We start from the raw sequence: 22,946 nt of genomic DNA on the forward strand, positions 1-22,946 counted from the left end.
ATGAAAAGGACCAGTAGTGGAAAGTACTAACATTACTCAAGAGTAATTTACTCAAGTACTTAAAGGGATACTTCACTTTCACATAAAATAAACATTAAAAATATATATTAAAAAAAAATGAAATAAGTTATGGCAAAATAAAGGCCCCCTCACACATTAGTAGGACACTCTAATGCGTGAGGGGGCCATGAATTTTCCATTACTTTTTTCATTTATTTTTAATATATTTTTTAAATGTTACCCCCGCCGAAAGTGAAGTATCCCTTTAAGTAGCTACCAGTGATATGTTGAAGAGGGATGATAAGGTGGAGATGTAGGAAATAAGTCAGTAAGACAATATGAAAGTCATTATGAGTAAATGATGATGATAGTCAGTATTTGTGGGATTTGGTTAAATTGAGAGCGTCATGCTGTCAGCTTGTGCCTGGATTGCTTAGAAGTGATTGTTTGAGTTTAAAGCTGTGATTCTTAACTTAATAAATAAAACGTTATTTTAACCAATCTGTATCATGGTAGAGTAGGCTATCTGATTATGTTAACGTAACTAGTATTTCTGCAGTGGTTGGAAGCGGTCTCCCTACTCTTCCAGGTCACATTTAGACCCTGGTGTCGGGTAGGACAGCCTGCCTGGAGTTCATAATGTGCAATATCTCTAAGTGGGGATCCTCTATGGACTGAAAGGTAGAATTTTGATCTCTCATGTCGGAGACCCAGGATTCAATCCCAGGTAGGACATGAAAGAAGGCAGCGTGTATTTGGCCACGGACCCCACATCTGAAAAGGTTTTGTGCCAGGGACCCCCAGAAGAGAGGATTTATGTTAAAATAAATTAAAAAATTCAATATTTTCCTTGCGAGTTTGTACATCTGCTATTTTTGAATAGCCAACATAAAATATGGATAAAATGGTTAAAATGATTGTGATGCTATGTTAAGTCTTATGTCTTTTTCTGGGGACCCCTGGGGGTCTGACTCCCTGGACCCCACTTTGAGAACCAATGGCCTATAGACATTGAATTTGATTTTTGGTTGCATACAAAGAGCTGAAATGATTTGATGTGTTTTTAAACTCTGGCAGGATTATGTGAAATCTTGGTTTTAATGCGTAACTATATGCTTAGTTTGTGCTGAAGTTAAACATGTATTTACTACTTATCTGTGTACTTTTATCAGCTCTATCTGTCTTATTTTAGAAAACTGTTCCCGTCGCTGGTGGTGACCCAACACCACTGTTTGTGTTTCCTGATTCCTGTCATTTGTCACATGCGCGTGTGAGTGCGTGTGTGTGTTGTATTTATTGCTGTATCTTTGATTTACCTCACCCCAAAAGACATACAGTACATTCAAATACAGATAAATATAAAATATTTTTCAAATTTATTTAAAAAAAAATACATTGATGATGAAATATCCTGTATGACCCTGGATGATCAGTGCATCTTATTGGTTGTCTGCTTCCTCTGATATCACGGTGGGGTTGTAGGTGAAGGTCAGTAGATTTCTGTCTGTAGAACAGGGACAGGTGTTGGTCTTTTTGCGGCAACAAATAGGCCTACAGCATGTCTGTGTTATAAATATATTGTATATGTCTTTATGTCACCTATAGCTCAGATATAATGTATGATGATGTGAGTGGGCTGTAGAGTTGATTGAGCACACCAGTGTTCAGTCAACTCATCAGGGTGAGGCTATTAAAATCCTGAGGAAGAGGACAGACAGGGCTGCATGGTGCGCCATTCGGCAATGTGATACTACAGTATGTTGTCTTATGACACTAGTTGTAGGTGATACTTCCAATTGCAAGAGAATGTGTTTCTGTGTTAAGTGCTTGCCACAACCGAGCTAACTCCTCAAGTGTTGTGTTGTGTGACGTGTGTGTTCGGTGGCCTCTCTCTGTTTGCGTGTGTGCGTGTGTGCGTGTGCGCGCGTGCGTGCGTGCGTGCGTGCGTGCGTGCGTGCGTGCGTGCGTGCGTGCGTGCGTGCGTGCGTGCGTGCGTGCGTGCGTGCGCCTGCCTGCTTGCATGCGCGAGTGTGTGTGTGTGTGCGCGTGTGCGCCTGCCTGCTTGCATGCGCGAGTGTGTGTGTGTGTGTGCGTGTGTGTGCATGCTTGTGCATGCCGACTTAACCGACTTATTATGTCTTCATTGAAACATTAGTTCTTTAGAACAAAGGCCTATGTGTTTGGTGTTGCTTGTAAGTTAAATAAATTCTTAGTTTTTGAACATCTGTTGTCTTGATTACTTTTAAGGTTACACCCCACATCCCCCAGACCAACTTGGGGTCGTAATTATAACAGATGTGTTGGTTCAATAATAATACAAGTTAGTGTATGAATATAATTTGTCTTGTGGTTACAACAGATGTGTTGTGGTTGTGGTGAGTGGTGTTACCATGTATAGTGGACCGGTCACATAATCTGCTGAACAGCCAATCCCAACAGGACACTTGCAGTTAAGAGACCAATCCCTGAAGTCTAAAGAAGAGGTCGACACAAGATTAATGTTAGTGTTTGGAAATACACTGAGAATCTGCTCCGATTTCAAAGCGCTCTGGTTTCAATGTCATTGCATAGAGCCCTCTGCTATCAGTTCATTTATGAACGTTCAGAGTAGATACTAACATTGACATTTTCATCTTTGAAATTAATTCAAATTAATGTTAATTTATCTTATGCATAATCATGATTTTCACCCGTTTTGTTTCATGTAACATGATGCATGTTGAATACTGTCTAGAGTTCCAAACAAGCTGCAACCATTGCATTTTACAATGACTTCTTCCTCATTTTGTTCAGACGCTCAGGACAATCCAGCTTTTTATACGTAGTGATCCGTGGGAGTTCTGAGGTTTCCCACTGAGCACTCAGAACTCACATTAACATCCATTTGAATACATTTTAAAAGATGAAAAATGGCAGTGTTAGTTAAAGGTTATCTCCTCTCACCGTTCATAAATTAACTGATATCAGAAGGCTCTATGACATCCAGACCAGAGTGCTCTGAAATTGAAGCATATTCTCAGATCGTATTTATTTTCATTAGTGATGTGAGATGACATTATTTCATAGTGATGTGAGATGACATTACTTCATAGTGATGTGAGAATACCTTGTTGATACTGTGTGTTTGAGGATGACTTCCACCAGTCGGGTTCGAGACTTCCTGTACCTCTTCTTCAGGGGTTCTTTCTGCTAGAGACACAACACACACACGCACACACGAACACGCACATGCACACGCACACGCACATTTACATTGGAGCAATTTTCATTCATTCATTCAATTTATTAATAATAATACATTTTATTTTTAACGCATTTTACATTTTTGCTAAAGTGCTACAGGATTTAAAAACATGGCATAAAGAAGCAACGGCAACCAAACAATTACATGGGACCCTACTAGTCCAAAGGGTCAAATTAAATACTAGGTAAAATCAGTACATAGACAAAAAGGCCCAGGAATAATTAAGAAAATGCTTTGCTAAAAAGGTGGGTTTTAAGTCCATTTTAAAAAAACATCAGTGGACTGTGCATGGTGCTCTCAGGTGTTCGGGGAAAGCATTCCACAGACGTGAGGCAGTAGATCAGACCAAGAATACATCGACACGGCGTAGTGTCATCAGTGGGTCATGCTTGGTCATGGGCAGTGGTGCAAAGTAACTAAGTACAATTTTGAGGTATTTTTACTTTACTGGAGTATTTCAAATTTTCAGTACTTTTACTTCTACTCCACTACAACTCAGAGGCAAATATTATACTTTTACTCCACTACAATTATTTGAAAACTTTAGTTACTTGTTACTTTTGGTTATTGATTATTTTGATTATTATTACAAAACATACATTACCCACTTCAGCCCAATATACATTTCAGCCATTTGAAAATAGCAGATCTACAAGCTCACAATGCTTGTAGATCTGCTATTTTCAAAAGATGTTTATTCATTTGAAAACTTGTGAAATGGGACATTCTGCACAATGAGTACTTCCTACTTTTGGTACATTTTGATACCAATACGTTTGTACTTTTACTCAAGAAAAGTTTGAATACCAGACTTTCACTTGTAACAGAGTATTTCTACATTGCAGTATTGATACTTTTACTTAAGTAAAACCTGTGAGTACCTTTTGCACTGACTTTGCACGTACTGTGTCAGTAAAGTGCTGCAGTACTACTGTGTCTAACAGGATGTGTGTGTTCTTACTGTGTCTGTCAGGATGTGTGTGTTCTTACTGGGGAAGTCGTATTCAAAGGTAACGTTGTAGTCATAGTCAGGTGTAGTGTAGGCTGGTGTGGCCGTGACGGTACTGTCATCATCCTCACTGTCATCCGGGGTTCTTTCCGCTAGGAACACAACACACACACACACACACACACGCACACGCACACGCACATGCACACGTACACACACACGTACACGCACACACATTTACATTGGAACCATTTTGATTCATTTAATGTATTGAAGCCTAGCAAAAAGTACTCAAATGTTTTACTTAATTAAAGGTATCAATACTGCAAAGTAGAAGTACTCTGTTACAAGTAATTGTCTGGAATTAAAAATTGACTTGAGTAAAAGTACAAAAATATTGGTATCAAAATGTAGGGGAGACCAGAAACAAAAGTAACAGGGGACAAAAGTAACACACTCAATAATTCTAATTAGAAATATGCTAGAAGGTGAGACTTCTTGTGCACATGCTCAGTAGGGTCCTCTCTCTGCCTATGAAAGGATAGAATGATCATTTCATCTCAGCAGAAGTTTTCAACCAAAAACTGATTTTGAGGTGTAAACGTACATTTTTGAGTGTACAGTATTTTCCTTCTGCTGTCTAAAGATAAGATGTCAGTTAATTTAAACTTAGATGAATTGCATCTCTATGTTATTGGTCACAAATTAACGTCAGCAGCCTATGCTAGTATAGGTGTTTCTAGCTAGAATATGGGATTTTATCATGGTTGCCCCAACGGGGGCAATTGTAACACAGTGACCGGGGTCAATTGTAACAATGTGTTTTCAATGCAAGCAGATTTTTTGTCTGTGATTACATACTTTTATGTTAGTACTGTAGATGAACATATTTCACTAAAAGTCACTACATTTCAAAGTAAAAATACATTTAAATAAAAAATAGACTTGACTAAATTGAAAAATAAAATAATTCGAATAAAAATACAAAATAATTGTAATTATGTATATAATACATTCGTAAGTAAAAATGTTAAATTATAAAAGATACATATTATTTAGTGATGTGCTTTTATTTGAGATAAAGGGTGTTAATGTGACTTATTTTTACAGTGTTACAATTGCCCCCAACCACTGTTACAACTGCCCCCGTCACGGGGGCAATTGTAACACTGTGACTCATTGCATTCAAATTAATATTTTAGCCATGTCCTTATTAGTGAAAGCTTAAAAATTGTATTATTAATTAGGGCACATATATATGTTTCTTATAACAAAAGATGACTAGGATATTTCAAGTACTCTGTGAATTATTAAGGCAAATACAAAAAGTGTTACTTTTGTCCCCTATCTCCCCTACTTAATGTACCAAAAGTAAAAGTACTAAAATGTTTGAAAATAGCAAATCTACGGACAAGTTCACAACGCGTCGCATTGTGACGCGTTTTGAGATAGGCTATTTTCAAATAGCCGTATAAAATAGGGCTAAAGTGGTTAATGTATGTTTTATATAATAAAGTAATTTATATCTGCAAAGTAACTAGTAACTCAAGTTTTCAAATAATTGTAGTGGAGTAAAAGTACAATATTTGCCTCTGAGATGTAGTGGAGTAGAAGTAAAAGTACTGAAAATTGGAAATACTCCAGTAAAGTAATAAAAAAATCACACCCAGTGTGAAGTGGGCGGTGTGGTCATCACAGTGGTCATCACAGTGATGGAAGTTCACTTAAAAAAAAAAGTGAATGCAAGTGAAGTGCATAGTCCTATTTATAGGTTATTAATGTCATCATGTGTCTCGCTAGCCAATCACAGTGCTGAATAGAGTCAGCCAATAGAGTCAGCCAATCACAGTACAGCTAGGGGTGTACTAATGAGCCAATCACAGTACAGAGAATGAGGTGTCCTAACCCCACTTATAGGGGCGGCTACACCGCCCAAAAATACCTCGAAATTGTACTTGAGTAAATGTACTTAGTTACTTTACACCACTGCAGTATACTGTAGGTTTCAGTACCATCGTACTATTGCTCTGAAGAGTATTGTGTCAGTACTAGTACTACAGGGTACTGTGTCAATGCTAAAGCACTGCAGAGTGGTGTGTATTAAGCTACTGCAGTCCTATGTAAGTAATAAGAATAAAATAACTGCAGTACTGTTGTGTCCCTGTGTTAAAGTACGGCAGTACTATTGTGTCAGCGTCTGTGTGTTCTGTTCTTACTGAAGTATTCGTATTCAAAGGTAACGTTGTAGTCGTAGTCAGCTGTATGGTCTGAGTAGTCTGGTGTGGCCGTAACAGTGTCTTCATCCTCTGGGTCTGACTCCCCCTTCACTGGACAGGAAACACACATAGGAAACATTTAGATTTAGTTTTTCAGCCAAAAATGCATTCTACGGGCATGCTATCTCTCTTTCTCACACACGCACACGTACGCGCGCACACACGCACGCGCGCACACACACACACACACACACACACACACACACACACACACACACACACACACACACACACACACACACACACACACACACACACACACACACACACACACACACACACACACACACACACACACAAACACACACACCACCATAGATCTAAGGAAAAATGTTGTTCTCAAGAGTCAAGATTTGTGTACATTTTTTAAATGATTTAATGTTGGTTCCTCAACATTGTAGCATCAATAACAACAACACAGAAATAATAAAGAATCGCAACAATAGCAAAAACAAAACCATAACCGTATATATACGTCAATCGTTATTGTCAAAAAGATTTAAGTGTCGTATTATAAGTAGAAAAGTTTTCCATAATTCTCTTTCATCACAGGTGTAGTATCGTACTTCTGTCACCAGATGTCGCTAGTTATAAGCTGGACTATAGTGGTACAGTATGGTTTGTACATTGATATTTCTTAGCTGTGACAAACAATTCTTATTATTACCAGGGTTATTATAGAGAATCACACATGACAGGTCTCAGCCAATCAGAATGGTGTTTTTGCACTAGCGTGTCCATTGTTTTTCACTGCCATCATTTTATATTATAATATGAAATACATATCATCTTCATCATCATCATCATCATTACTCTTCCAGTAATTTGACTTTCATCACAGATGTAGACATAGATATCGTTGCTGTCCGGCAGAAACCAGCTAACTCCATTTTGACTCTTTTTCATTTTTTTCCATAAATCAGTGCTATTGAACAGAACACCCTTTACGTCTGAGTGTTGGTAAAAGAAAATATTGAACCAATGAAAAGCATTAAAAAGCACTTCTGACAAAACCAGCTAACTCCATTGGATCCTCAAACTTTCTGCTAAACCAGCCAACTCCACCAAAGGGAGGTGGAGTTAGCTGGTTTTGCTCACTCCAGGCTCCACCCCCTTTTGACCTGCAACCTCATTGTGAGCTTGGAGGTTCATTCAGCTGTTCTTATCAATGATGAACAAAACCTCCTAACTCCACTTTTTTTTCTTTCTTTTTTTCATTTCCTGAAAAAAATAACATTTTGTAGTTGGTTGCTGCTGGACAGCAGAGATATCATAGATATAGAAAATCTAGATGGCTTTCATGGAGCTGAATCCCAGGCCCCGTTTTGTAGAAAACTCAAGCTTTTTGGGTTCAAACCCAAGTTCAGAAACAGCTTTCAAATGGTGACTCAGTGAAATGAACTCCATTCAGCCAAATAAAACAATAAACATCTCTCCCACTTTCACACCTCCTACCTCAAAGTCACAATCATAGAATAACACACACACACACACACACAGGCGCGCACACGCACGCACGCGCACACACACACACACACACACACACACACACACACACACACACACACACACACACACACACACACACACACACACACACACACTCACACAGCTCCTTTGTGTAGCTAGTGAGAACATGTTCCTCTGTGTGTCCCTGAGCCAAACACACTGTGCACTGACAGGTTGTGTTGAGCAACTTCCAGTAATGATCAGTGCGTTTCCACTACAGAGGGTTAATAAAGGTTATCTTCACGTGAACACTGTTTCCTGTACAAAGGGTTAACCAGTTAAACCATACTTGATCATACTACAGCGTCACACAAAAGCATCAAAAGTATCAGATCGGCAAGCTCGAAGCGTTTTGAGCTTGTAGATCTGCTAATTTTTTTATTTGAATCCTGAAAAGTAAGTTTTGGACATATGAGGTTTCCACCCAACAGAGACAATAAAAAATCAGAGCTATTGAACACCCTTTACGTCTGTGTGTGGGTTTTAATATTGAACCAATGAAAAGTATTTAAAAGTGCTTCTGACTAAACCTCCTAACTCCATTGGATCCTCAAACTGTCGTTCAAACCACCTAAACTCCAACTTGTGGAGATACAGTAGGTGGTTTGTCCATCATTGATTAGAATGACTAAGTCAGACGGGAAAAAGATCTCCACATTAATGGTCAAAAACCCTCCTAGACGGCCCTAGCGTGTCTGATATCATGTCTAGACGGGCGGGTTCAAAATCTCTGAAGAAAATTTTCGCCGGATAATATTGGTTCACCGATCTGTCCGTCGTAACTTTTTAATTCCGGACTTTTACTTGTAACAGAGTTACAGTTTTCTAAAGTTACAGATTTCTATGTACATTGCGGTATTGATACTTTTACTTAAGTAAAACATTTGAGTGCTTTTTCCACCACTGCCAACTAGATTGCTCAACGCCTCCCCACAAAGGTTTGATCCTAATCAACCTCATGCTCTGAGCAGAAGGTCACACAATTATATGTTTTTTTGCACTATGTATAGATCAGAAGTTGCACACAACCAAAAAATTCCCTCATCGTGTATACATTTTTCACTTCTGCACTATATTGGTTCTGATGCACTGATCAATCTGTGTGACTGTGAATCTGTGACTGTAAACGTCTTATATTAGCGCTGTATTTACATATCTCACCTGTGATATTGGACAACCCAGCTCCACTAACTTTGTGCCTCACATATTTAGCAGTTGCATGGGCCAAAGTTCATTCCTGTACACTGCAACAGATGCATGGAACGAACTACCAACAAGCATCAAGACCACTAGCTCCATGGCTGGCTTTAAGCTCTCCCTTAAGAGATGGCTCACTACCAGTGCGACCTAAAAGTACATTTTTAAATTAGGGTTCGTATCGTCCCCAGCCCCCGCACGCATGCGCGCGCACACACGTGCACGCACACACACACACACACACACACACACACACACACACACACACACACACACACACACACACACACACACACGCATACACATATAGATACTCACACGCTCGCCCGCACCTACACCAAGATCAACAGGACCACGATGAAAATAAGCTTCTGGCTTTCTTGTGTCTATCCTTTTGACTATTCCCTGTGTACATTGTTTTGTTATGTGCAAATTGTCAATAAATCAATCAATCAATCAATCAATCAAAGCTGTAATAGTACTTGGTGTATGTACCATATACTGCATAGTGTTCTACAGCAGTGGTTCTCAACCAGTGGTCTGGGGACCACCAGTGTTCCTCGAGAGGGTTTCCAGGTGGTCCCCAGCTAAATAATGGAGAGTTGGTAACCAAATGGACCCTTAGATCTTAAACTCTTGAGAGCGTAAAATGAAACCAAATGCACCCTTACGGGTTTATTGTTTAACATCTGCATTACTTAATTAAAGAATTGTAATTTTATCAACGTTTGCCTGTTGTCTCTCCTATGGTACCACATCAATACAGCATGGAATTGTGGACAAAATCGTTTCCAACGATAACAAAATATTTTAAGTCTTGGGTCTGAGAGTCTAAATCTCATCAAACGGTGGTCTGTGGCTCAAATGCAGAATAAAAAAATGGACATTCATATCAAAAGGGTTGAAAACCACTGTTCTACAGGTTTAAATATATACAATATATCATACAGATCCTGTTAGAAAAGCAGTCATGATCTTGGTTCAGACTAGTTTGAGTGAAGGAGTCCAATGTGAAAGAGTCTGGTCTAGCTCAGAATCAGAATCAGAAGACTTTATTGCCGTGACATGTAAACATGTTCGGAATTTGGTTTGGTACAGTGGAGCGCAGTTTACAACAGGACTGGTGCAAGACAGGACAAGACAGTGCAAACCAACATCATAGTGCAAAAAAGTAATAAATAAATACAAATATAAGAAGTGCTTTCAAGTGTTCAGGTAGGAGGACAGTCCATATAGCTCTCTGAGGTCAGGTCAGGTAAGGTGGGGGGACACCAGCAGCATTTAGTAGCCGGATGGCCGTGGGGAAAAAGCTGTTTGAGTGTCGTGCCTTCACAGTCTTTAGTGACCGCAACCTCCTGCCTGAGGGGAGCGGGGCAAAGAGACTTGGGTGTGCGGGGTCAGCCATGATCTTCCTGGCCCTCCCCAAAGCCCTACTTTTAAACAGGCCCTCGAGGGGGGAGCTCTGTGGTTTTCAACCTTTTTCATGCCAAGGACCCCTAAATTGATATATATTTGGCCCCGGACCCCCATCTGAAAATGTTTCGTGCCAGGGACCCCCAGAAGCAAAGATTTGAGTCAAAGATGTTCACTTTAAAAAATACATATATTCAAAGATATTGGTAATTAAATCCACTCCCATAGTTCACCTATACCTATGACCTTCACACATTTTCAAGATTTTTCAAAAATAGCAGATCTACAAGCTCATAGCGCCAGTACTCATAGCCAAAGCTAAGTGGTTCAAATGATTGCGGTCCCCGGACCCCACTTTTGAGCAGTGGTGGACAGTAACGGAGTAAATGTACTTGAGTACTGTACTTAAGTACAGATTCTGAGGATCTATACTTTACTTGAGTATTAGATTTGTTTGATACTTATTACTCTTACTCGAGTACATTTCCAAGACAAATATTTTACTTTTACTCGAGTACATTTCTAGGAAGGCTGTAAAGTACTGAGTACTTTTAGGTTGGTTGTTTTTTTTCCAAAAATGCAATTGGCCACACTTCTGCTCTATAGCACTGTCTATGTCTGTGGCAGGGGTCATCAACATGTCTGTACACGGACAAACGTGTCTGTGGCAATACTTGTCCATGTCCGTAGCACATTTTGTATTTTGTCTATAATGTGTACATAATCCTAAATATTCACTATTATTTTTTAAATAATTTGTTTGAATGATTTTGGTGACTCGTAAAGTGTCGGGATGACTTGCTCATTAATATGTTGCAGGAGATTTGTTGTGTTGGTACCCGTACATGATTGCCTCAGGTGAGGATGCAAGACAAGACAGACATCTAGAAGTAATGCTTTGCTAATAGCTGCCTTAATTATTTCATTGTTACACTGGCATACCTTACATCAGTGTATATCAACCCTGGCAAACGTCCCAATTTTGGGCCGGGGCTACTGCTGAGGTGTGCCGCGCCGTTTGAAGGAGGTTTGAAAAAAAAAGATTTTGAAAAAAAAAAAAAAAAAAAAAGATTTTTTTTTTTTTTTTTTTTTTAAACAATAACAATAATCAGGCATGCAAACAGCCCCGAGGTGAAAAGGGTGACAACATGCTGTTTCTTTTCGGGTCAGGTGTCACACTATTGCCCTATTTGGATTCAAAACGGCTAGTGGAAGCTGAAAAGCTACAAGTTTGCATGTCTGAATAATGCAAAAACAGAAATATTTGTTTGCATTTGCTTTTTTTCTCCCCCATATATTTTCATGATAAAAAAGTGCGTATCGTATCGAAGTTGTGTGCCCAATATCGTATCGTATCGTTTCGTGAAATGTGAAAATCAGCACACCCCTAGTGTGTTTATATAGATATACCGTATATATATATATATAATTATATATACCGTATATCTAGGTGTGCCCTGGGATTTTTTGGCTATGCCAGGTGTGCCTTGGCACAAAAAAGGTTGATAGACACTGCCTTACATCATACCACATACACATGGTCTGAGACTTTCTCATCAACATCGAGTACTTGTTCACTTTAACAGAAACCACAACTCTTGAAACTAACAAATGAGTGGGGTGAATTAACACATGATTGACCCTGGCAGCATATCATTGGTACACGTGTGTTACCTGTTTATTAAGCTACTACTATTTTTCAACCACATCTAATGAGACAAGACATCAGTTGAATACGTTTGGGAACAGACGTCATGAGACAAAAGACACAGTATACAACACATTATATTTGATGGGAAAATGAATTGCAACAACTATGCAGTAAGTGAAGAAAGGGAACTTGGAAAGACACTTTCATTCTGACAAACCATAAATCATTTGACTAGACCTTTCCACCAGACAGAGAAAAAGGAACTGAAATCTCGGGGGTGGCAGTGGCTCAGGGGTAGAGTGGCCGGGTAGAGTGAACTGGAAACCGCAAGGTTCCCAGTTCGATCCCGGGCTGGAGGGCTCCCCCAGAGTTAGTGTCGAAGTGTCCTTGAGCAAGACGCTGAACCTCTAATTGCTCCCGATGAGAAGGTTGGTGCCTTGCATGGTTTCCTCTGCCATCGGTGTATGAATGTGTGTGTGAATGGGTGAATGTAATGCACAATCTATGTAAAGCGCTGCGCTTTGGATAAAAGCGCTATATAAATGCACCATTTACCATTTATCTCAGCCATATGTATTTGTATACCATACATGGAACTGAATAGAGCTCTCTCATCATTATTCTACTGTAAGTATTTGTCTCATCAGCGAGAACTGCACAGTGATGGTGAAAAAAGAGAACTTGCGGACAAATCACACGTCGTTTGACTAAACATTTCCAGACCAGCAGACAGAGAACTGAGAAAAACAAATAAACTAAGGAACTGAAATGTCAACCATTGCCATATAAAAATATCAAGTCAAGTGCAATCATCAGTATGTTCATCATAAATAATGTTTTTATTATTGTTTGTTGTGCATTACACTTTTTTCATAATTATACATATTAAACTATTGACTTATTATCTTTGCATTATTTGAATTAGGGGTCTATAATAAGATGAAAAGCCAGTGGCTAAATAGATCTCATGGCCTCAATGAAACTGTTGGGGGGGGGGGGGCATGTTCGAAGCAGAATCGAACATGGCTACTACATGGCACTCGACCCCCTTGTTAAGCCTTTCTTTACACTTCTTAGTATGCAAAAGCAATATATTTGATGTTAATCCAGTAATCATGCTAATTCAATGTTTCTGTATTATTACATCTTGTATGGGTGTATAGGAGGAGTACAATTATTTTGTTCTGGTTCCTCAGTCATTTCTATGTTTTTATAGGTGTTTCTGCAGGCTTTTGTATAACATAGTGATTCTACAAGCAAGCACATCAGTGCATGCAGTTACGTCCTATGAATTCATTGTGAAAACATTACAGCAATTCATCGATACAAAAATTAAGAAATGTACTGCTACTTTTACTTTTACTTGTACTTTAAGTATTTTTAAAAGTATGTACTTTTGAATACTTAAGTATATTTAAAAGCAATTGCTTTTTTACTCTTACTTGAGTAACATTTTGACTGAGCTACTTCTATTTGTAGTGGAGTACATTTGAGCATGGGTATCTCTACTCTTACTCAAGTACTAGGGTGGAGTACTTTGTCCACCTCTGCTTTTGAGAACCAATGGTCTAGCTGCTGTGTTCTGATTCTCTCAATAAAACCTCATGCTTGTTGTGAAGCTACAGCAGGTCCTGTCATGTTGTGAAAGCATCAGTGAGAGACGTGTAAACCACAGGCCCCATGAGGCGGTATACTGTTAGATTCCATGGCAAAACCACAGACCAACAGTGCCATGGGAGTTCAACACTGTGGTCTGTCTTATCATATCGTCGCTGTCTAGGTGGAAACCTCATATGTCCAAGTACTTGAGTACTCAAGTACTATACTTACGTACAATTTTGAGGTATTTTTTTTTAACTTTACAGGGGTATTTCCAATTCTAAATACTTTTACTTACTCCACTACATCTCAGAGGCAAATATTGTACTTTAATTTACTCCACTACAATTATTTGAAAACTTTAGTTACTAGTTACTTTGCAGATATAAATTATTACATTATAAAACATACATTAACCACTTTAGCTCTATTTTATACATAGGCTATTTGAAAATAGCAGATCTACAAGCTCACTTGATCTGCATTTCATTTTAGTAGACATTTTAGTATGTTTACTTTTGGTACTTTAAGTATATTTTTATGCCAATAATATAGTAACATCTTTAACTCGGGCCTTACACTTGTAACAGAGTATTTTTATATTGTGATATTGCTACTTAAGTAAAATATCTGAGTACTTCTTCCACCAATGCAGGATTCAAATTAAAAAGTAGCTAAAATAGCAGATCTACAAGCTCAAAACGAGTTTCGCACTTGTAGAGGGGTTATCTCCATTCAGCCTTACTTTGATTGATTGGTATATAAACCTTGGTAGGAATGTTCCAAACAGGGGGTCTGGTCATTGTGACTGTCCTATCGCAAGCTGAGTTATGAGCTAAAAAGGCACAGGTCACGTCCAGCGTCCACTCCAAGTCATTTCTACCACATTTGGGATGTTGCGTAATATTTGGTCCAATAGCAGTGTGATAACTTTCATGAGGTTTGGTCAATCCAAATATGCAGTATTATTTTGGGGCATTTGTTACCAAGTTTAGTGGTAATCGGATAAACGTTATTGGAGGAGTTGTTAAAAATGTGTTTTGAAAAGAGGAAAAAGAAGAAGAAAACGGCACAAAAGTTGTATATGTTGAGCTTATTAGCAAAGTTGTACAGCATGAATATGCGTGCCAAGTTTAATCACACTTCTGGAGATATTTAAGTATCGCAACGTGTGGGTTATGATTTTTGTCTGATATTGTATATTATTATATCTACTGTTCCTGAAAATGTCATCTTTCTAGCATTCACCATCTCACTGGAATTCAGGAAAGGCTGAGGGAATAACCGTAATAATAAACCAACAGAAAAACAATAATAAGGGTTAATTTATACTGTGTAAGACAACCGCTGTGAGTCAGATCTTTTGGCTCATGGACATCATTTGTAATGTGTCACTTGGCTCGTAAAAAAAAAGTTATTTCCCTTTTATTTTACCGTATGGGTTCCCAGATTTCTTGGCTCGTAGCTCTGTCTTAGGAGATGTGAGCCAAGAGCCATGAGCCATAGCTTGTCTTAAAGAGTATAAACGAAGCTTAAGGTTTCAAGCCTTAAGGGCATGAAACCTTAAATAACAGATTTTTCAACACACTGTTACAAATTGCTTCAAATAACACAAAATGTACAACTGCAAGTATACTCTACATGAAAATAAACAGATGACCAAAAAATAAACATAAACAAACATTTTCCAATTAAGTCAACCAGCCACCCAAAATATTTATAAAAGAGCTAACCTATTTTTTTAAATAATAATATTAGAAAATCTTAGGCGCTGCTTGTGGTAGTCGACTGTTTGTTTGTTTGTTTTGCTTTTGACAGAACTGGCCACTATTTTGGGGGAGAACTGGGCCCATTCCCTGTTTGACATTTTATAACCCACTTCTTATCAGATGTAAGTGCTGAGTTGTCCCCTGGGCCCACCTTGAAATAGAGCCCAGTTCTCTTGTATTCAATTCAGCAGATCTGACTGAACTGATTGAGATAGATGTTCCAGAGTGAGTTCCACAAACATTCCCTTAGTTCCAAGTCATGTGATCAACATGGATCTGGGCGATTTTCCATATTCCATACTGATTGGCTAAAATTGGCTTTCAAACTTTGCAGGATTGGTTTGTTTTGAACAAAATGCCTCAAATCATGAACGTAGCATGCGATTTCCGTGAACTGTTTCACGCACATTCCCACTTGGCCGAGGAAGAAATGCCACGTGAACATTCTCAAATCAGCCTCATGGTGGCGCTATAACAGGCCAATTCGCATTTTTATCTATAACTGCACCGATCAGAGGATGAGAGGATGAATTTGATGAATGACCACATAATACGCTGCTGGAGCGTTATGTGGTCAAATAATCCAGAAAAGGATGAGAACCACTGAGATGGACTCATTTTCTAGCCTATTTTTGAATTTCTTTAAACTGTTTTTTTCTTTTTTACATTTTTCTCCTATAATGACATAGCCGTAATAGGGACGCCCGGGTGAAAGTGGTTAAAGCCAACACAGTTTATTAGAGCCAAACAGTCACAGTTCTGGTTCCGGTCGAGCAGTCAGTGTTTGTGTGATATTCTCAACAATGAGTATCAGTTACCCTGAAACATTCTATTCATCCAGCCAGTCGACTGTGTCCCTGTTAGGGAGACAGGTGGCCACACGTTTGTCTTCTGGCGTCCCTATATATTCTGGGGGCGAACATTCTGCAAAAATAGCAGATCTACAAGCTCACAACACGACATGTGAGCTCGTAGATTGAGATATTCAGTATATTTTAAATGGTTAACAAGCTGGTCAAATATAAAACTATAGCTTTAATCTGGCAATGAATCCCCAACTGCTCTGCATCCACCGTCTTGATTCAATAAGGCCTACCGAAATAGCTTTGATTCTAGCACCAGGATTAGGATTCTTGGAACCTTGGTGCGTTATAGCAGTGCTTCTGAAACTTTTTCAAAACAGGTCTGTAGAAACCGGGGGCGTGACTTTGTCCATTCATTTTGACATAATTTACATTATACTCACTTTCATTTTACACGAGCGGAGATGACGATTACTGACCTGTTTGCTGAGACTTTTGTCTCCACGAGACATAATACATCCCTGTGGCATTAAGCTTTGTTACCTACAAAATAATGTTACATAAAAGAACAACAATACACTGATTGACACACAACACTACTTGATTCCCTGGGTAGGAAATTAGAATGATGATGAAGAGTGCTCACCATTATGTAACCAAACAGCCCCGACCCGAATACCATTAGTCTATCAACTGATTATTAATAGAATATGAAGCCCTAATTTGCAAGTAATGGGATGGGCAACAATGTTGTCCAAGATTGAACCAACTTTTAGGGTTCGGAACATTTTCAGTGGAAAAACTCCAGACTGGTTCTAAATTAGGTGGGGAAACAAAACGGAACCGGTTCCATGCCAATGGAAAAGAGGTATAAGGTTCTACAGTGATACCAGTGATCTGCAGTGATGTATAAGGTTCTACATAATGATGTATAAGGTGATGTATAAGGTTCTGCAGTGTAATATAAGGTTCTACAGTGATGTATAAGGTTCTACATAATGATGTGTAAGGTTCTACAGTGTAATATACGGTTCTACAGTGATGTATTCTACAGAATGATGTATAAGGTTCTACAGAATGATGTATAAGGTTCTACAGAATGGCGTAATGTTATCTCTCATTGAGATGTTAATTTTTGTCTGTAGTCTGTACGTTTCTGATCTTCTTCTGCAGTGTTTACATTACACACAGCTACATACATGCAGTTCATGCAAACATGAAGGAACTGTGTGTCCAACAACTGGACAGATGAACATATGTTAATCATGCAGTTCTGGGGTCTGTTTTTTTCCCAGGATAATGTGTCAGATCTCTTTTTTGAAAAAGACTGGACCTGAATGTTTAAGATGAGTATAACTCCTATCTCCTCTCCTCTCCTCTCCTCTCCTCTCCTCTCCTCTCAAACAACATAGCAGCACCAACAACATAAAACCACAATATAATATATCATTATATAATAACATGACTCACCGGAGGCCAGGTTCAGCAACAGGACCCCTGTTACAAACACAAATAGTAGCATTCTGAAATTCACAGACATACACAAACACACACACAGCAGTACTGACTCTGTGTGGGAGAAGTGTGTGTGTGTGTGTGTGGTGGGACAGAGGGGGCGTGGTCTGAGGAGCGGTAAGGGGCAGGGGGCGTGTCCTCCCCTCTGATAAACTGAAACTAAACTCTGACAGACAAATCCCAACTTGCAGACAGATAGAACATAAACGTAACCCGTGACTACTGTGCATTCTGTCATCACACTGAGAGCTATAGAGTGAATACATCAGGATGCACAGATGTTTCAACTCAGAGATAAGGCTCTAGTTTTACTCTTGACAGAATCATGTCTGGTTCTGGACTAGAACATGCTTTTTATTCTTCTTTTTAGAGAAAAACGAAGACAGTTTCACACCGATTGATCGGTCGCTTGGTTAGTTAATAAGGGTTAGTTAGTGAGGGTTAGTTAGTAAGGGAAAATTCAGATGTAATCTCCTGTCATCGGTTATATTGAGTTGAAGGCATGAGATTGATTTAGCAAATTATGCATTTCAGGAATAAATAGAGGGTGGCAAAAAGGTGACAAACACTTATCTACAACAGTATTTATAACGTGACATTTTTTAATTCATTAAGTATTCCCACTCTGATATTGACATGGGATGATGAAATACTTCAAGACACCAAGATATCGTGAGGCTGCAGAACATTCTATGTGGGACACACATAAGCTAGGTTCCCATAGAATATGCTAGACTGACTGACAGTAACATATGCACACACACACGTGCACGTACTGTACACACATGGGCCCACACTCAAGTGAAATGTCATCAGCTCATCCAATACGGAGTACAACATGCCAAAGTGAGCCTCCATAAACAGCTTGTGCTGGGAGTTGCTATTTTCAATGAAGTCGTGTGGTGGTTGCACGCTGCAACAACTCAGACAACTCTGGAATTTCCCCAGTGATTACCGGATTAACCGGAACAAGATTCAATTTACTGTATGTGCATCACATATGTCACATGTAGACATGCATGGATGGATGGTCATGGATTTGTGCACTCCTAATCAAAAGCCATTATAGCGCTTGCGAAAACGATGGAGAAAAGTGTAAAAAGAATAGAATTCTAGGTTAAATGTGAATGCAAGGGCGTGGCATCCGCCATCCCCAGGGAACCCAAATGACACCCATGCAGTGATGTGGACCAGTGCATCGGTGAGGTTGGCTGCATCCTGTTTTGTGTGTGTGTGTGTGTGTGTGTGTGTGTGTGTGTGTGTGTGTGTGTGTGTGTGTGCGCGTGTGTGTGTGTGTGTGTGTGTGTGTGTGTGTGTGTGTGTGTGTGTGTGTATGTGTGTGTGCGTGTGCGTGTGCGTGTGCGTGTGCGTGTGTGTGTGTGTGTGTGTGGGTGGGTGTGTGTGTGGGGGGGAGGAGAAAACGAAAAGAAACAGATCACATTCACATTCCACATAATAGATAGGAAAGTAGTCTGCATAGGGGAACAAATCCACACAGAGGGGGGTAATCCAACATAAGATCACACTGTCATCAACCTATAGTTCATCTTTTGAGAGACTTCACAACACAGAATGAATGCAATTATATTTATTATCAGAATTACAAAGTCAAAGCTGACATGAATGCAAAAGTTTAGCGGTTAACACATAAATGACACATGACGATGAGATTCAATCATTTCGGTGCCCCCCCAGCCCCCCCCCCCGTATAGATAGGGCCATCCCCGGTGGTGTGGGGGGAGGTGGCGGGTGACCTGAACAGAAAGTGCAAGTGAGACAAGGAAGGAGGAGGAGTCCTTTTAAATCAACGCTGTCGATGTGCTCAACGGATCTGATTGGAGCGAGGCCAAATGAGGTGATTGAGTTAATAGGTGAGGAATGTTAGGAATGACATAGTTTGAACTGTCGTTTTAAAACTCCTTTCTGAATCTTCATATTAGAGCATATAACAGGCTAAGCTTAAGGGCCGTTTCACACTCAGGTCCCGGGTGCGCATTCCAGACCGCTTGGCTAGTGTGAATGTAGCGAATCGACCCGCGAAACGGATCACCGTTCCGTTCCCGAAACCACCTCGGGAGGCAGTCTCGGATCCGAATCATGCGTTTTCGGGTACGGTAGCTGCAATGTGAAAGCAAGCGTACCGTTAGACGGAAGTGGCCCGCTATTTGGAATAGGTGACGGTATATAAACTCGACAAAAACAGCCAACAAAAACACAGCTCTTCTAGCCGGTGCTACTGAATGAATGAAAACGCCCCAGAATGCATTGCGCACTTAAAGGGCTGGTGCATATTACTCTTAAGGTGGAACATAACAATTGAAATAATAATAAACTTATATGGGAGCCTTTCTAACAATTTTACTCATTCAATTCTGAACCGATTCTTAAAATTTAAAATTCTCTATTAGCTGTGAATGGCCTTCTTTCATGTCTATCAGTCATGAAACATTGGCGGGTCTCCATCGCGCATTTCAGGTGCGCGAGCAGCGCATATAGTATATCTTGTGGGTATCTTGTGGAGTTTCAGCTACTATGCATCCCAGAAATATATAGCTTATAAGGCTTTGTAATTTGAAATTTGTAAGTAAATATGGTAACTCATTTAGATGTAGGCCTACGTAGGTTTATAGTTTCCCAAGGACTATAGCCGTTTCACTCATGATGCAATTTCTCCTGAATGCACAGTTTAGTTTATCCCTTCTAAATAGCTTATGTGAGCATAATAAAGAATAGCAGAATAATACATTAAATTACTATCCAAAATACATTATAATGAGCATTATGAGGACCAGTTATATGAAGATAATATATAATATTATATTATAATGAGCATAATGAAGAATAGCAGAATAATTACTATCCAAAATAAATGAGAAGTTTCTTTTTATTAATTCTACAGTTTCACACACAAACGTGGGCTACAAAAACGAAACATCTCTGTGCTTTATTGTCATAAATTGCACTCTTCTACCATATGAATCTGTCATTCATAATTATTGATGTAATTCACATGTATGTCTGTATTTGTTTGTTTGTTGATGTGGGCAACGAGACCAAAGTTATTTTGGTCTCATTTTAGTTTGTTTAAATGTGTTTTCTTTATTGCTTGTCAGAATTAACTTACTTGTTAACTATGGTAGGCTATTCCCTTATGCTTAAAAAAAAACGTGTATCTTTTATTTGACCTTTTCTCCAATTGTAGCATAAAATAAGGTAACTCATGTTTTGAAAAGTGCTATATAAATAAAGTTATTGTTTTATTATTATGTAGCCTACTTAAACCCTCTATTCTCAGTAAAAACGGACCTACTTTTCTTGGACGCTTTTATCTGTCAACACCAAATCTCTCTGTCAAAAATAGCAGATCTACAAGCTCACAACGCGTCCCGCGTTGTGAGCTTGTAGATTGGCTATTTTTGGCTTATGTTCCCCCCATGCTGGGGTTCATGTGGTTAATACTATTCATAATAATGTAATGGTGTTTTAATTTTGTCAAGGCACCTTGAAATAAAATATTAATATTATCCAGTGATATAAAAACATTAGCTAATGTTTTCATATCACTGGATAATATTAATATTTTATATTGCACGTGCATGATGTTTTCATGATGAGTAGTGTTATTCAGTTCTCACCGCAACTCCGCCCCCTTGCTTTCAACATATTTAAACGCAGATTTGTGCGAGACCAGCACAAAGATTGTCGCATAGTTGATGACGTCTGTGTCCACAGGGGAAACACTATGTGCATGCCGCCACCTGTAGGATCGGGGGTGTATATGCATGTGTTCTGTGGTGCGATAGGATCTATGCCCAATGTGAATGCAGGCCACTGAGGCCAGCATTCGAATTGGGAAACGTTTTCAATGAAAACGGATCCAGTGAGAAACGGCCCTTTGTGTTCCTACTACGGATCCCTGTGCAGATTGATCTGCAACTTCACATATTGAGCTCTGTCATTTAGATATGGCTCTCTCCACTGGAGGACATTGTGGGAGAAGTTAAACATGGACAATTTGGCAATCAAATTACTTTACGAAATGTCTTTCTCGGGTCAGGCAATTACAGCCCTTCCTTGTCCATCAGTGATTTGATCTTTTCAAGAAAGAAGAACGTTGCTGGCATGACAGAGAACAAAACCAAAGAACGTGTTGAATACTGCTCTGTTTCAGCTGTCATAGGCAGCTTGGCTGTGTGGAGAAGGTTCTACAGTATTATGTACCCTTAGGTGTTATTGAGCTGTTAATAGGGTGGTGGATTGGTTTGAGGAATGGTTATCAGCAGGGGGCGTGTCCTCAACTGTTCTGTTGTCAGACTTACAGTAAACTTAAAATCTGACAGATCCCAACATGTACACAGACAGAGCATCTGTTTAGTTTAGTTTTGCCTCTTCTCCTCCTCTCTCCTCTCCTCTCCTCTCCTCTCCTCTCCTCTCCTCTCCCTCTCCTCTCCTCTCCTCTCCTCTCCTCTCCTCTCCTCTCCTCTCCCTCTCCCTCTCCTCTCCTCTCCTCTTCTCCTCTCCTCTCCTCTCCTCTCCTCTCCTCTCCTCTCCTCTCCTCTCCCTCTCCTCTCCTCTCCTCTCCTCTCCTCTCCTCTCAAAAGGATAAAAACACAAGAAAGCCCGTAGGCTTGTTTCCACCACAAGCCTACGGCCTTTCTTGTGTATTTATCCTTTTGAATTCATTTTCAATAAACTGCCCCAATCAATCAAAAACTCCTCTCCTCCTCTCCTCTCTCTTCTCTTCTCTCACCTCCTCTCCTCTCCTTCTTTATCCCCCCCCCTTCTCCTCAGGGGTGATCTTTCATTCAGGTGAAGTAGGTTCAGCTCTGTTAGATGTTGAAACAGCATGCAGGTCAGGAGTGCAGTGGTGTGGAACCAACACTGTGCTGGTACATTGTGATGGGATGATGATGTGTTCAAACATGCTGCTTCCCCCTCTGTGTTGGGTAATGGTGATTCATTTCAAACCTTTATTTATTCTCGAAGGACATTGAGGATGCCCGCATTCGCAGTGTTGTCGA

General features: G+C 39.6%; 1 protein-coding gene across 5 annotated transcripts; it reads right to left on the minus strand.

Moving 5' to 3' along the window:
* Positions 1-252: 252 nt before the first annotated feature.
* LOC308084216 (uncharacterized protein) lies at positions 253-17,992 on the minus strand. 5 transcript variants are annotated; one of them, XM_080426760.1, is made up of 6 exons: positions 17,881-17,992; positions 6,410-6,520; positions 4,235-4,345; positions 3,107-3,186; positions 2,390-2,472; positions 253-1,504 (listed from the first exon to the last, which is right to left on the minus strand). In XM_080426760.1, the coding sequence occupies exons 1-5, from the start codon at positions 17,948-17,950 to the stop codon at positions 2,407-2,409; spliced, it is 438 nt and encodes a 145-aa protein (XP_080282886.1). In that variant the 5' UTR covers positions 17,951-17,992; the 3' UTR covers positions 253-1,504; positions 2,390-2,406. The 5 variants fall into 5 exon arrangements, with proteins under 5 accessions (XP_080282886.1, XP_080282885.1, XP_080282884.1 ...); XM_080426759.1 differs by having other exon boundaries at positions 253-1,500; positions 3,107-3,189; XM_080426758.1 differs by having other exon boundaries at positions 3,107-3,189.
* Positions 17,993-22,946: the final 4,954 nt, after the last annotated feature.

This window comes from Gymnoscopelus braueri, assembly GCF_963280865.1.
Source record: "Gymnoscopelus braueri genome assembly, chromosome: 4".
NCBI classification, from domain to species: Eukaryota; Metazoa; Chordata; class Actinopteri; order Myctophiformes; family Myctophidae; genus Gymnoscopelus; species Gymnoscopelus braueri.